The sequence below is a fragment of the Geotrypetes seraphini genome, chromosome 1 (genome assembly GCF_902459505.1).
Source record: "Geotrypetes seraphini chromosome 1, aGeoSer1.1, whole genome shotgun sequence".
NCBI lineage: Eukaryota > Metazoa > Chordata > Amphibia > Gymnophiona > Dermophiidae > Geotrypetes > Geotrypetes seraphini.
This window is the reverse complement of record NC_047084.1, coordinates 55,690,307-55,704,476: the sequence shown is the minus strand read 5'-3', so window position 1 is coordinate 55,704,476 and position 14,170 is coordinate 55,690,307. Positions and strand designations below refer to the sequence as shown.

The 14,170-nt window shown below is 47.7% G+C and overlaps 1 protein-coding gene across 1 annotated transcript; it reads right to left on the bottom strand.

Annotated features, from left to right (window-relative positions):
• Positions 1-750: 750 nt before the first annotated feature.
• Positions 751-5,925, bottom strand: LOC117366400 (fibroin heavy chain-like). The gene is made up of 2 exons (XM_033957744.1): positions 4,839-5,925; positions 751-1,334 (listed from the first exon to the last, which is right to left on the bottom strand). Exons 1-2 carry the CDS (start codon positions 5,818-5,820, stop codon positions 751-753), a joined length of 1,566 nt encoding a protein of 521 aa, XP_033813635.1. The 5' UTR covers positions 5,821-5,925.
• Positions 5,926-14,170: the final 8,245 nt, after the last annotated feature.

Here is a 14,170-nt window from a genome sequence, read left to right as displayed (position 1 = left end):
CATCTCCTGATGAGCTGTACCATACCATAGCTCGGGATAACCGCAGACCGAAACTCTGCCACCTCCTAATCCAAACAAAAGAGGGCGGGAGGGTGGGCAGGAAAAAGCCGCCTCGGAGGACCCGGGAAGAGACCGGGTCCTCCAAGGTCCCGGCTTTATCGCCTCTCCCAGCGCTCCCCAACCAATCAGGAGGCAGCCCCGCAGCAGGAAATTTAAACCTGCCTATCCTATGCTGCCTCCTGTTCCCCTACACCTCTCCCCCCCCCCTCGCGCGGAGCGCTCGTCTCGATGGGAGGCAGCGCGGGCCCCCATCCCCGCGTTACAGCCGCCCATCGAGACGAGCTCTCGGGCTCTCCTTAACAGCGGGATATGTATTGGCCCGCTCTCTCTCCCCCGCCCCACCCACACTTACACTCCCCTGCCAATAACCACACAACTCATGTATATGGATAAACAGCCGCAGCTCTGTTTATTAAAAAACCATTACTTTAACATTTACATAACAAAAACAGTTTCCCGAGCTACACCTTATCCAATACCCATAATATTTGGCCCCCGATCCTGCCATGCCAGCAAGGGTCTGGGGGGTGGCATGTCCCAACATGCCCCTTTAACCGTAGTACCAGAACCCGGGCACGGCTCCCTGCCGGCCCCCCCCGCTCATCTCCTGATGAGCTGTACCATACCATAGCTCGGGATAACCGCCACAAGGCCTGCAAAACAGGCCTCCACCCAAAACAGGAGCTGCGACTACACATCCGTGGCAACAAGGTGAGACTCGCAACAGGTGGCAAAGTCATCCAGCAGCAAGTCACACCCCACTGCCGACAAATGAACCCGATCCCGTGCATACAAACCCTCACAAGTGAAATCCACCCAAGAATGTTGGATCTGCAATCCCCCCATACCCACTACCCATTTAGCCACCTGTCTATTGATTTTAATTAACCCTCGAGTCCATCTGCGCGACTCTAATCTGCGCAGGCGTGGAATGATATCCGACCATACCAGCCGCAAATGGGGAAACCAGTCCAGCACACAGCGAAGGTCATCCTTTATACGGTCAATGAGCTGTTTGACTGTCATGACGTCCACATCGTTGCCGCCTAGATGCACCAACAGGAGATCCGGCCTACGGGGATTAGAACGCTGGCGAGCCATCAGGGGAAGAAGCTGATGCCAGCGCATCCCCCGTTGCCCCCACCAGGAAACACGGACTCCCCGGTGCTCCAATCCCAAGTGACGGCCACCCGGGCGGATAAGTGCCCGCTCCCCCGCCCGATGTATAAAGGAGTGGCCCACGATCCACACAGAACAGGCCCGGGATACAGCGGCTGCAAAACAAAGAATACATTGAACTCCAGTCCCGACAATCACAGGAACTGTTAGTGACATAAGGTGCCCATGCCCATGCACTAATCCCAAAGCACTCCCCCCCCAGCCCAATGGAACCTAGACCCCTTCCGGCCTCCCGAGGCCCCCTGGCCGTATGTAGCCTCTGTAAGCCCCAGAAGACCAACGCCCTAGGCGCCGTATACCATCCGCAGATAATCCCGCAGCATGGGCACTGGTCGCAGCCCCAATCCGGAAGGAGTGAGTCCCATAACGAGAAGGCCGTTCACCACAGCTACCAAGGGCTAAGCGTAGAACTGCCAAAAACTGATAGCGCGTGAGTGAAGAGCCATCCTCATGTAAGAATAAGGGAGCTCCCCCCTGAACCCGTACCTGAAGGAAGTTACGCATCAACGTAACCGGACAGGACGTACTGCCCGGGATAGGATGCAGCACCAGAGAATGGCCTCTACCCGTTTGATCCGTTTTGGAACGCGCCAGAAAGACCCTCAATGTGGGACCAGAAAAACTAACATGCCTACGCAGTAACCCCTGCACAGCGCCACCGACAGACTGAGTCCCCAGCAACTCTCCCACCCGTAGCGCTCCGAAAAACGCCACCGAGAAAGCTGCCTGAAAAAGCCGCCCCTCAAAGGGGGAGCGTGTTATCGCAGGCAGTGCTGCTAGGAGACGGACCAGCAAGTCGTGTGTGATTGGCAAACGGCTATCCGGAGTACGCGGTACCAAGCGCCCCATGGCGGCCAGCATGCGACGCACTAAGAACCCCGACATAGGGCAAGCCCAACCAAAAGCTTTGCAGAAAAAGGCAAAGCCCGCAAGGCGCCCTGAAACCGAACCCCGGGAATCACCGGATCGGAAGGCGTGCAACACATAGTCCACCAATAACGCCTCCGTCACGGAACCCGAGACCCATCCTCTCGACTCCAAAAAGGCGGCCACCAGGCGAAAGCCGGCACAGTAATGATTCCACGTCGACGCAGCTTCTGACATGCGGAGCATCTCCCAGACTTCTTCTTGACCAGGTCCCATAAACCTTCGGGCATCGGTGTACCTTCCCGACGTGCTTCCGGAGCAAGGAGTCGAAACTGTGAAAAACGAAAGCGAGACAATGCATCAGCTATAGAATTCCGTGACCCCGGGACATGACGCGCACGAATAAAAAGATTTAATTGCAAGCACCGCAACACCAATTCCCGAACCAACACATTGACCTCCAAACAACGCGCACTCAGCTTGTTCACCACCTCTACTACACCCTGATTGTCACACCAAAAAACTATCCGCCTGTCTCGTAACCGTGCTGGCCACAGTTCACACGCCACCACTAAAGGAAACAGTTCTAACAGCGTAATGTTACGCGTAACACCCTGAACTTTCCAACTTTCCGGCCAACGCGCCGCACACCACTCGCCCTGACAATACAATCCAAATCCAAGACCTCCAGCAGCATCAGAAAACAGCTCGAGATCGAAATTAGCCACCTCTAAAGCCTGAATCCGAAGCGTGCCATTGAACCCACGCAAAAATGTATCCCACATACTCAAATCAGCGCGCACTCCTGCAGACAGCCTGATAAAATGCCTTTTGTCTCTAACACCCGAAGTCGCCACTGCCAATCGTCGCAGAAATGCTCTACCCATGGGAAGCACCCGGCAAGCGAAATTGAGGGACCCCAACAGAGACTGCACATGCTTCAGGGTCACCGAACGCGATTGTAGAACTAGGTGAATCAAAGCTAGCAGCTGACCGATTTTACCCTCAGGAAGCCGAGTAACCATAGCCTCCGTATCAATTTCAATGCCCAGGAAGGTAAGTATCTGCACTGGCCCTTCTGATTTGTCCACTGCCAAGGGAACTCCGAACTCCGCTGCCATAAGCTCAAAAACACGCTTCAAATGAGCACAATCATCGGAGGCCGGAGAACCCACGAACAGGAAATCATCTAAATAATGTACCACTGAGTCCATGCGGGCCCGCGAAACCGTAACCCAGTGGAGAAAAGAACTGAAAAGCTCGAAGTATGCGCACGAAATGGAGCAACCCATAGGCAAGCAACGATCAAAATAGTAAAACCCCTCAAAGCGGAAGCCCAATAACGGGTACGAATCAGGATGGACCGGCAAGAGGCGAAAAGCTGCCTCTATGTCAACCTTCGCCAGCAATGCCCCCCTACCTGCGCGCAACACCAGTCGCACTGCAGAATCAAAAGAAGCGTACCGCACCGAGCACATATCCGCTGGGATACCCTCATTAACCGATGCGCCAACTGGGCGAGACAAGTTGTGAATAAGTCGAAACTTCCCAGGCTCCTTCTTGGGAATCACTGCTAAGGGTGAGACAATCATAGAAGGAAAGGGGCGAACCCGAAACGGCCCAGCAATCCTTCCCAATGCGATTTCCCCGTCCAATTTTGCCTGCACCACCTCCCTTAAGTGTCGCACCGAAGACGCATTTTGCACCCGACATTCCCTCAATTCACCCCGAAAAGGAATAGGGAAACCCTCCGTAAACCCCTTTTCGAGGAGATCAGCAGCCCCGCGATCCCCGTAACGCTGTAACCAAGGGCGAAGAGCCGCCACCCGCACTTGCGTGGGCAACCTGCTCAGCACCCTACGATTTACTTGGTCCTGCCGAAGCTCCACCTCCTTTTTTGGGGCATTTGAGGGCGGAATGCGCTTGATTACAGATTGAACAGGCATGCCTGAATCTACAATCCGTGAAGGCGCAAGTAGCCTGGTTGAAACGCCAACACACTCCTGTGCCCCCCCCTGCAAAACCTCCAACTGTGGGCCGAAAGGACCGGCCACTACCCCCTCCCGCAGGGGATCGGACGGGACCCTGAACCACGGAACTGTTCCGGCACGCCATGTGGGTTAACCACAAGTTAACATCCTGCGTGCCCCAGGACATGAACCCGTTCTCTTCCATTTTGTCTCGGAAGGCCTCGTCGTAATTGAGCCACGACCAGCCTCCGAAACGTTGGTAGGCATCCAACACCGAGTCAGCGTAAGATAATAAAATCCCGTAATCCTGCGGCCGCGCCCTACCCCAAACACTTGCCAAGCGCAAGAAGGATCTAATCCAATTAACAATGTTCCTCGACACCGGCCCCGCTTTGGACAACCCACCCTCCTTCTTATCTTTCTTTTTACTCCTACGGCGCGACCTGCCCTCCATCAAGCGGAATATATCTACGCAAGCGCGCTTCCTAATCCTGTGACGCAACCTTTTTGGAACCCTCTCCCATAGCTCTGACAATGCCACTAACGCCGGAGCACCTCTCGTCTGAGACCCGGACGACCCCGCCTCACCGCCACCCGTCTCCCCCCCCACCTGGCATGCATGTGAGGACGTAGAAGAACTAGAAGTAGAAGACGAAGACGAAGAGGATGACGACGACGAGGATATACGCCCGCGCCTACCCCGCCTCTTACGTTTCGATTTAACCCTCTTACCCCCAGCAGCAGCCACAGGCGCCGTATTACCATGAAGCGGTGGGTCCCGCACTCCAGCCAGAGGATCCACGGCGCCGTCCGCAGCTACCGCCCGCTCAGCCGATGGCTCCCGAGCATCACCAGCAACAGCCACTCCCGACCCATGCTGTGCCATCACTCCAGGAGACTCGCCGGGCACCGCTCTCGCACACTCCAGTCTCTGCGAAGAATGACTGTCCACGCTAGCAATCGGGACCTGTAAAGAAAAACCAGACAGAGGAGCAGCAACCGAAACTCCCCCACTCTCCCGGACCCCAAGACCCTCATGACTCCAGATTCCATCAGCCCACCCCTGACTCTGCCTAGGGTGCCTACCCACTCCCTGCACCGAACCCCAGGGCAAAGACGAGCCAGCTGGGGGGCCTCCCATCATCCACGGGGGAATCCCCCACCCAGACCCCCAGGGATTCAAACCCCAGGAAGGCCCTGCACCGAATGGACCCATGAGCCGGTCACTCGCAGCGCCCACCCCACCAGTCCCATTGCCTCCCACGACACTGGCCATCTCCCTCTCACTCCCAGCCGAAGTTCCCGGGGCAGAAGCAAAAGGGGTTTGCATGCCATACTGACTGCCTCCCGCATCACTAGCCACCTCCCGTTCTCTGCCTACCGAAGGCCCCAGGACAGACGTGTGAGGGATTTGAGGCGCATGCAGTCTGCCAGCCAAAACCGGCAGACTGGAAGGCCTCCTCGCCGATTTTCCCACACCGCGGCCACGTGGTCTCCCGGCTGCTGACCTCCCCCTCCCCCGCTCAGGCATGGGCACAGTAGGCCCCGCACCAGGTCGCGCAGCCCTACCTCCTACCTCGCCCAGGCCCGCCCCCGTGACCACGAGGGCCGAAAGAGCAGCCGTTTTGGAACGGCGCGTCGGTCTCCCCCTCTCCCCACCACCGCCGACTCCCACCTGTTCCTCATCACTGAGGGAGTCGCCGGCGAGTAGGGAGATCTCTGCCGCGCCATCCGCACCAGCCATGCTCTCACCGCTAGAAGCCGGAAACCAGGAAAAAGCCGCCTCGGAGGACCCGGGAAGAGACCGGGTCCTCCAAGGTCCCGGCTTTATCGCCTCTCCCAGCGCTCCCCAACCAATCAGGAGGCAGCCCCGCAGCAGGAAATTTAAACCTGCCTATCCTATGCTGCCTCCTGTTCCCCTACACCTCTCCCCCCCCCCCTCGCGCGGAGCGCTCGTCTCGATGGGAGGCAGCGCGGGCCCCCATCCCCGCGTTACAGCCGCCCATCGAGACGAGCTCTCGGGCTCTCCTTTAAATGTCACTTGTGAAGGGTCAGTTTAGCTTTTTGTGATTAGAAAGCAACAGTTAACTGGAAAGGAAAAAATAATGTGATAATGTCTCTGTAGAGGTCATTAAAAGGACCCAGCTATGAATCTATATATGGCACTCAAAATTACACATGCAAATGTGTGCATGCACTCAAGTTATGCATACAATTTAGTTGCTTAATGAACCAATTAGCACTGAAAATCAGGTGCTAACAATCAATAGCACTGGAATTCGCACATCTTTCAGACTGTCCAAATAACAAATACCAACTCACATATAGTGGCAAAAAATGGGCCGCAGCTTTATTGTTATTAACAAACAATTTCATAAAATCAACATTTTCCAATACAGTGTAGCTGTCACAAAATTTGGGAGCTACTCGGTGTCGAACTAGCTCCTCCTCCAAAATTCTCCCCCATTTCCCAATTCCCTTTCAGCAAGACTCGCGGTGCCGCAGAGTCTGGTCGCCACCCATGGCGGTGTTGCACATGAGCAGTTAAACAAAATTAGTCACCAAATCTGTTACAAAACCACACTGATCCAAAATTGTTTCCCCACATATACTTTTTTCTGCCAACAAAACTGCGACCAACCCCCACACATCCACACTCTTCAAAACCCGCCAATAAACGGACCCAAAATTGGAGGGAAGGGAAGGGCGGGACAATTTTCCCCATCAACCTAACCTTCCCATACTTCCTCCAAACCCCTAATGTTCCACTGTCCGCCAATTCTCCTCACAAAATTCTCCAATCTCAATGTCTGTTTTCCCAACCAATCCTAACTCATTTTCCTTTACACCTATCTCTACCCTTCTAGCTTCCCCTTACCTAACTTGCCTAACAACTCACTCCCAATCACCTACCTACTATTATCTAATTAACCCTTCCTCCCCTCAACCATCTTCACTGGCTCATCCAGCATTATCAGCCTGCAGATTAATCTGCAAGCCACTTTATTGGTGCTAATTGGCGATAATTGAAATGTATGCTTGCATCTTTAGCCGCTATTCTATAAAGATGTTCACGTAAATTTTTCCACATGGATTCAATAAGTGGGCATGGCCATAGGAAAGGCATGAGTGGATATTCGCCATTCTTGGAATTTATGCATGGTGTTACAGAATAAGACCAATCCGTACCTAATTTTGGTGTGAGGTTTTACAACTCATGCCTAAAATTCGGCACAGGTGCCTGCACCAAACACTATTCTATAAACGGTGCCCTTTTATAAAATAGTGCTCAGTGCTCATTTTATTAGTGCAGATTTTTTGATGCCATATATAGAATCTAGCCCAAACTATGTCCAGTTCCACATGCAAAACATAGTAAAGGGTGGTAGAGGTGGTGGAGACAGGGACTGTGTCTGATTTCAAGAAAGCCTGGGATAGGCACGTAGGATCTCTTAGAGAGAATAAAGGTTTGTTGTATTCCATCATTACCAACACCATTTCATTCTCATCCATCATCAAAAACTAAGCTACCAAGTTCTCCGCACACCATAATATGATCTTGAGAAATACTGTATAGAACAGTATCTCTCAAACTTTTTTTTAGCTCTGGCACACTAAACAGAGCAAATGGTTTTCACGGCACATTATAACTGAAAATATAAAATTGCAAAACCAACAAAAAATTAAATTTGAGAGTTATTTATTTAAAGTTCTTAAACTAGTTATGGGTAATTGAAACAACGGTGAAACTAAAGTAGATAGAATAGAATTGCTAATCAATGTGATGGATGTGTTTCTTTTTGAGTGCAAATTAACCCAAAACGCGACTCAATAATCAACAAGCAAACACACATTTCATCAGCAGTCGTTCCCTTTCTTTCAATTTAATTTCTGTCAGAGCTGAAAATCCAAGTTCGCAAAGATAAAAAGGTCCAAACAGTAACAAAGCCTTGATTGCTTTGTTGCTCAACTTAGGATAACTAGTGCATAAAAAAATAAAAATAAAATTGTTTGCCATTAGTTTTCAAGGATCAATCACGTGCTGTGAACAAGGCTGCCCTGTGAACTTCAATAAAATAAGTTGCTCAACATTTCATATTCTGCTCTTTTCACTGGTTTTCAGCATTATATCTGCTTAATTTATCTTCTCCTCCCTGTTTCTTACTTAAAAAACAACAAAAAAGCACAAAAAAATAAATCCTTCTCTTTCCTCTGTTAAATCTTATTTCCTCTTCCTCTTCATAGGAATAAGGGTAAGACTTTATTAACTAATTAAATCCTGGTGCCTGTGGCTCAGGGTGACTAAAGTAGGGAAAATCCTGTTATAAATCCTGTGTTTTAGGGTAGCCACTGATTTGTTATAGAACCTGCATTTCTGTTTAAAATACTGTGTTTTAGGTGGTATAGAGCCTATATTTCTGACTTACTAGTTTTCAGCCATTGTTTTCTGCTGATTAGGTGGAGAAGGGAGGGGCTCTGTTTTACTTCTAAGGTTAACTGCATTATCTTTGGAACAGTGCTGTGAACAAGGCTGCCCTGTGAACTTCAATAAGATAAGTTGCTCAACATTTCATATTCTGCTCTTTTCACTGGTTTTCAGCATTATATCTGCTTAATTTCTCTTCTCCTCCCTGTTTCTTACTTTAAAAAAAGCACAAAAATATAAACCCTTCTCTTTCCTCTGTTAAATCTTATTTCCTCTTCCTCTTCATAGGAATAAGGGTAAGACTTATAGTCCCTCCATATATAGAGACTCAAATAATCAGGACTACTCAAATCAAGTCACTTCACAACCAATCAAGATGACCTTTATTCTATGCAATCACTGTGGTGCTTTAATTCCAAGACACACTATTTGGAGGATTAACGCTTGCCCCTTATGTCTTCAACTTGCTAGTATTAAGGAGGAGCTCTGCAAATTTAAACAGGAATTGAATACAATTAAAGCAGCTTTCATCACTCCACAAAATCATACCAACTTACCACCTCTACCTCAAAGAATAAAACAGCCCAGGAATAAATGGGTCACAGTAGGCTCAGGAAGACTGCGACATGTAACACAGAAACATCCACCTTCACAAATATTACCTATACAGAATTCCTTCGCTCCACTAGTGCACTGCGATACTCAAGAAAACAGAAAGGAGGTGGGACTGGAACCAATGAAGGTAACTCGAGAGCAAGCACACCCTAAGCACAAATAAAAAGGCCAAAAACAGAAAACTATTACTGTTGGGGGATTCCATCATCAGAGGCATTAACCTTGGAACACAAGGCAAGGAGACCAAAATAGTGATATGTCTTCCAGGATCCTCAGCTACCAGGAGTTCCAGGCAAATAATAGACTATAATTAAGGAAGAAACTAAGGATTTTAACACTGATGTTGTTATCCATCTGGGAACAAATGACCTGGCCAACAACTCCACACTTGCAGCACAGAAAGCTTTTCGGGAGCTTGGTGAGGGCGTGAAACCTTTTGTAAACACTTTAGCTTTTTCTGAAATACTGCCTGCATATGGAAAGGGAGATCAAAGAGTGAAAAACACAGAGGACTTTAATAGATGGCTCAAAGCCTGGTGTCATCAAGAAGGCTTCAGGTTCATAGGAGGATGGGGAAATACATGGAAGGACAAGAAGCTATATTGCACTGATGGGCTACACATTACTACAGCAGGAAAAAGAAACCTTGCAGAGAAATTTAGACAATATTTTTCTAGGCATTTAAACTAGAAGGTGGGGGTGGTATATGTACGAAGGACAATTATACAGACCACCCCCGGCAAAAGAAAAGATGTGATAGTAGTAAAGACTGCAACATAAGCAATATCAGCAACTCATTTCTTAGTATTGCAATGGAAAGTGAAACAAAACAAAAATCCATATGAAAAAGGAGATTATCGCTGAAAAATAGCTGGAAAGCGATGACCACAAATGCTCGCAGTCTAAGCAACAAAGTTCATGATCTGCAAGCCCTGATGTTAGAGGCAGATCTAGATATTGTCGCTATCATAGAGACATGGTTCAGTGAATCACATGAATGGGATGCAAACATACCAGGATATAATCTTTTTAGGAAGGACAGAGATGGTCAAAAAGGTGGAGGAGTAGCTCTCTATGTAAAGATCAATATCCAAGCGACCGAAATGCAAGGGATCTGGGGAGAGGAAGAAGCGATAAGGATTGCTCTAAAAAGAGAAGATGGAACTTCTATCTATGTGGGTGTAATCTACAGACCTCCGACTCAATCGCAGCAAATTGATAAGGATCTGATTGTGGATATCCAAAAGTTTGGAAGGAAAGAGGAGGTTCTGCTGTTGGGAGATTTCAACCTGCCGGATGCGGACTGGAATGTTCCATCTGCAGAATCGGAAAGAATTAGGGAGATTGTGGATGCCTTTCAAGAGGCTCTGCTCAGAAAAATGGTGACGGAACCCACAAGGGAAAAAGCGATATTGGATCTGGTCCTCACAAATGGAGAGAGTATCTCTAATGTTCGAGTGGGTGCTCACCTGGGAAGTAGTGATCATCAAATGTTTTGGTTTGATATATCGGCTAAAGTGGAGAGCGGCTGCACGATATTTAAAGTCCTAGATTTCAAACGTACGGACTTTAATGCAATGGGAGAGTACCTGAAGAAATAGCTCTTAGGATGGGAGGACATAAGAGAAGTGGAAAGACAGTGGTCTAAGCTGAAAGGAGTGATAAAAATGGCTACGAACCTTTATGTGAAGAAAATCATTAAAAACAAGAGAAAAAGGAAGCCGATATGGTTCTCCAACCTAGTGGCTGAGAAAATAAAGGCAAAAGAGTTGGCGTTCGTGAAATATAAAAAAACCAAGAAGAGGAGAGCAGAAAGGACTACAGGGTGAAACTGAAAGAAGCCAAGTGAGAGATACGTCTGACGAAAGCACAGGCGGAAGAACAAATGGCTAAAAATGTAAAAAAGGGAGACAAAAATTTTTTCAGATATATTAGTGAAAGGAGGAAGATGAAAAATGGAATTGCTAGGCTAAAAGATGCTGGGAACCAATATGTGGAAAGTGATGAGGAGAAAGCGAATGTGCTAAACAAATACTTCTGTTCTGTGTTCACAGAAGAAAATCCTGGAGAAGGACCGAGATTGTCCAGCAAAGTTACACGAGAAAATGGAGTAGATTCTGCGCCGTTCATGGAGGAGGGTGTTTATGAGCAACTTGAAAAACTGAAGGTGGACAAAGCAATGGGACCAGACGGGATGCATCCCAGGATACTAAGGGAGCTCAGAGAGGTTCTGGAGAGTCCTATTAAAGACTTGTTCAAAAAATCTCTGGAGACGGGAGTGATTCCTGGGGATTGGAGGAGAGCGGATGTGGTCCCTATTCAGGGATGAAGCAGGAAACTACAGGCCGGTGAGCCTCACTTCAGTTGTTGGAAAAATAATGGAAGTTTTGCTGAAAGAAAGGATAGTGTACTTCCCTGAATCTAATGGGTTACAGGATCCGAGGCAACATGGCTTTACAAAAGGTAAATCGTGCCAAACGAACCTTATTGAATTTTTTGATTGGGTGACCAGAGAGCTGGATCGAGGACATATGCTAGATGTAATTTACTTGGATTTCAGCAAAGCCTTTGATACAGTTCCTCATAGGAGGCTGTTGAACAAACTTGAAGGGCTGAAGTTAGGACCCAAAGTGGTGAACTGGGTCAGAAACTGGCTGTCGGACAGACGCCAGTGGGTGGTGGTTAATGGAAGTCGCTCGAAGGAAGGAAAGGTGAGTAGTGGAGTCCGTCAGGGATCAGTGCTGGGGGCCAATCCTGTTCAATATGTTTGTGAGTGACATTGCTGAAGGGTTAGAAGGAAAAGTGTGCCTTTTTGCAGATGATACAAGATTTGTAACAGAGTAGACACCGAAGAGGGAGTGGATAATATGAAAAAGGATCTGCAAAAGTTAGAGGAATGGTCTAATGCCTGGCAACTAAAATTCAATGCCAAGAAATGCAGAGTAATGCATTTGGGGATTAATAATAGGAAGGAACCGTATATGCTGGGAGGAGAGAAGCTGATATGCACGGACGGGGAGAGGGACCTTGGGGTGATAGTGTCCGAAGATCTGAAGGTGAAAAAACAGTGTGACAAGGCAGTGGCTGCTGCCAGAAGGATGCTGGGCTGTATAAAGAGAGGCGTAGTCAGTAGAAGGAAGAAGGTGTTGATTCCCCTGTACAGGTCATTGGTAAGTCCCCACTTGGAGTATTGTGTTCAATTTTGGAGACCGTATCTGGCGAAGGACGTAAGAAGACTTGAGGCGGTCCAGAGGAGGGTGACGAAAATGATAGGAGGCTTGCGGCAGAAGACATATGAGGAGAGACTGGAAGCCCTGAACATGTATACCCTAGAGGAAAGGAGAGACAGGGGAGATATGATTCAGACGTTCAAATACTTGAAGGGTATTAACGTAGAACAAAATCTTTTTCCGAGAAAGGAAAATGGTAAAACTAGAGGACATAATTTGAGGTTGATGGGTGGTAATTTCAATGGCAATGTTAGGAAGGGTGGTGGATGCCTGGAATGCGCTCCCGAGAGAGGTGGTGGAGAGTAAAACTGTGACTGAGTTCAAAGAAGCGTGGGATGAACACAAAGGATCTAGAATCAGAAAATAAGATTAAATATTGAACTAAGGCCGGTACTGGGCAGACTTGCATGGTCTGCGTCTGTATATGGCCGTTTGGGGGAGGATGGGCTGGGGAGGGCTTCAATGGCTGGGCTTCAATGGCTGGGAGGGTGTAGATGGGCTGGAGTAAGTCTTAGAGATTTCGGCAGTTGGAACCCAAGCACAGTACTGGGTAAAGCTAAGAAGAAAAAATTTAAAAATTTAAATTGAATCAGGTTGGGCAGACTGGATGGACCCTTCGGGTCTTTATCTGCCGTCATCTACTATGTTACTATGTTACATCAAAGAATGATACTTGGCTGGGCAGTTTTATCCTTGCACGCACAGACACTCATAACATTTGACAGACTTTTGCATATGCGACATACATATCATCTATTCTAGTGTATACTTATTAAAGGAATTTTTAAAAATAATGTAAAATTCTGAAATATCTCTTTGGGGCACTGCACTGTGCCATGACACATAGTTTGAGAGACACTGGTCTAGAGTATTTGCTTCATCACTAAACTTTCTGGGAACCCTTTGTGTAGTCAGAGGAAAAGTGCATGTGCTCCCAGTGTTTTATTTTGGAAACGCCTTATCATAGAATCTATGACATAGATGTTTGTCAACAGATCATTAGGTTTGTGAGGAAGCCAATTAGTTTTTTTCATAGTTGGCAGACTGAACATACAGTTTCATTGTGTTTAAAAATGCACTTGGAGCTAAGACATTCAAACCTCACTCATGACTGTTTGTTTCATTTCCTTTCCATTAGATCTAGTTGAAATAAACAGAGGAAACTAATCATCTCTCTGAAACAAAAATATAATAGTTCACATGGGATAATTTCTGGGTCAAATATGCATGCTCCCAGTCAAACCTTTTTGTAGAGATAGATGGATCTCAGAGGGCAAAAGTAGCATGATTGTGAAAACAGTTTTCCTAGTGTTCTCTAATGTTCAAGAGTATTATTTTATAAAGGTCTTTCCATGTGCACAGCTGGTTTTATTTGCAGAGCAGGATTTTTATAAAATTGTGTGGCTGTTTGCCTCTGTGTATGTACTGACAAGATTGTGAATACTTATGCACATACCTCCCCATATTCTATATATAGTGTCTAAAGTTGCAGCCAATGTAATTGTGCAATGTAATTGTTTAATGATCCAGTTGGTACTGATAATTGACCACTAACAAGCAATTATTGCCACTAGGTACTAATTAGAATTTACTCACGCAGCTTTCTAAGTATATCATATAAAGTGGTAAATGTAAATTTTAATGCATGGATCTTAAAAGGGGTGTGGCCATAGGAAGGACATGGGAAGGCCATGGGTGTTCACTGGATTTAGGTGTGGGCGTTTATACCAGGTTTTAGTTGGTATACATCAGGGCTGCCCAAGTTCGGTCATCGAGATCTACTGGCAGGCCAGGTTTTCTGGATATCCACAATGAACATGCAT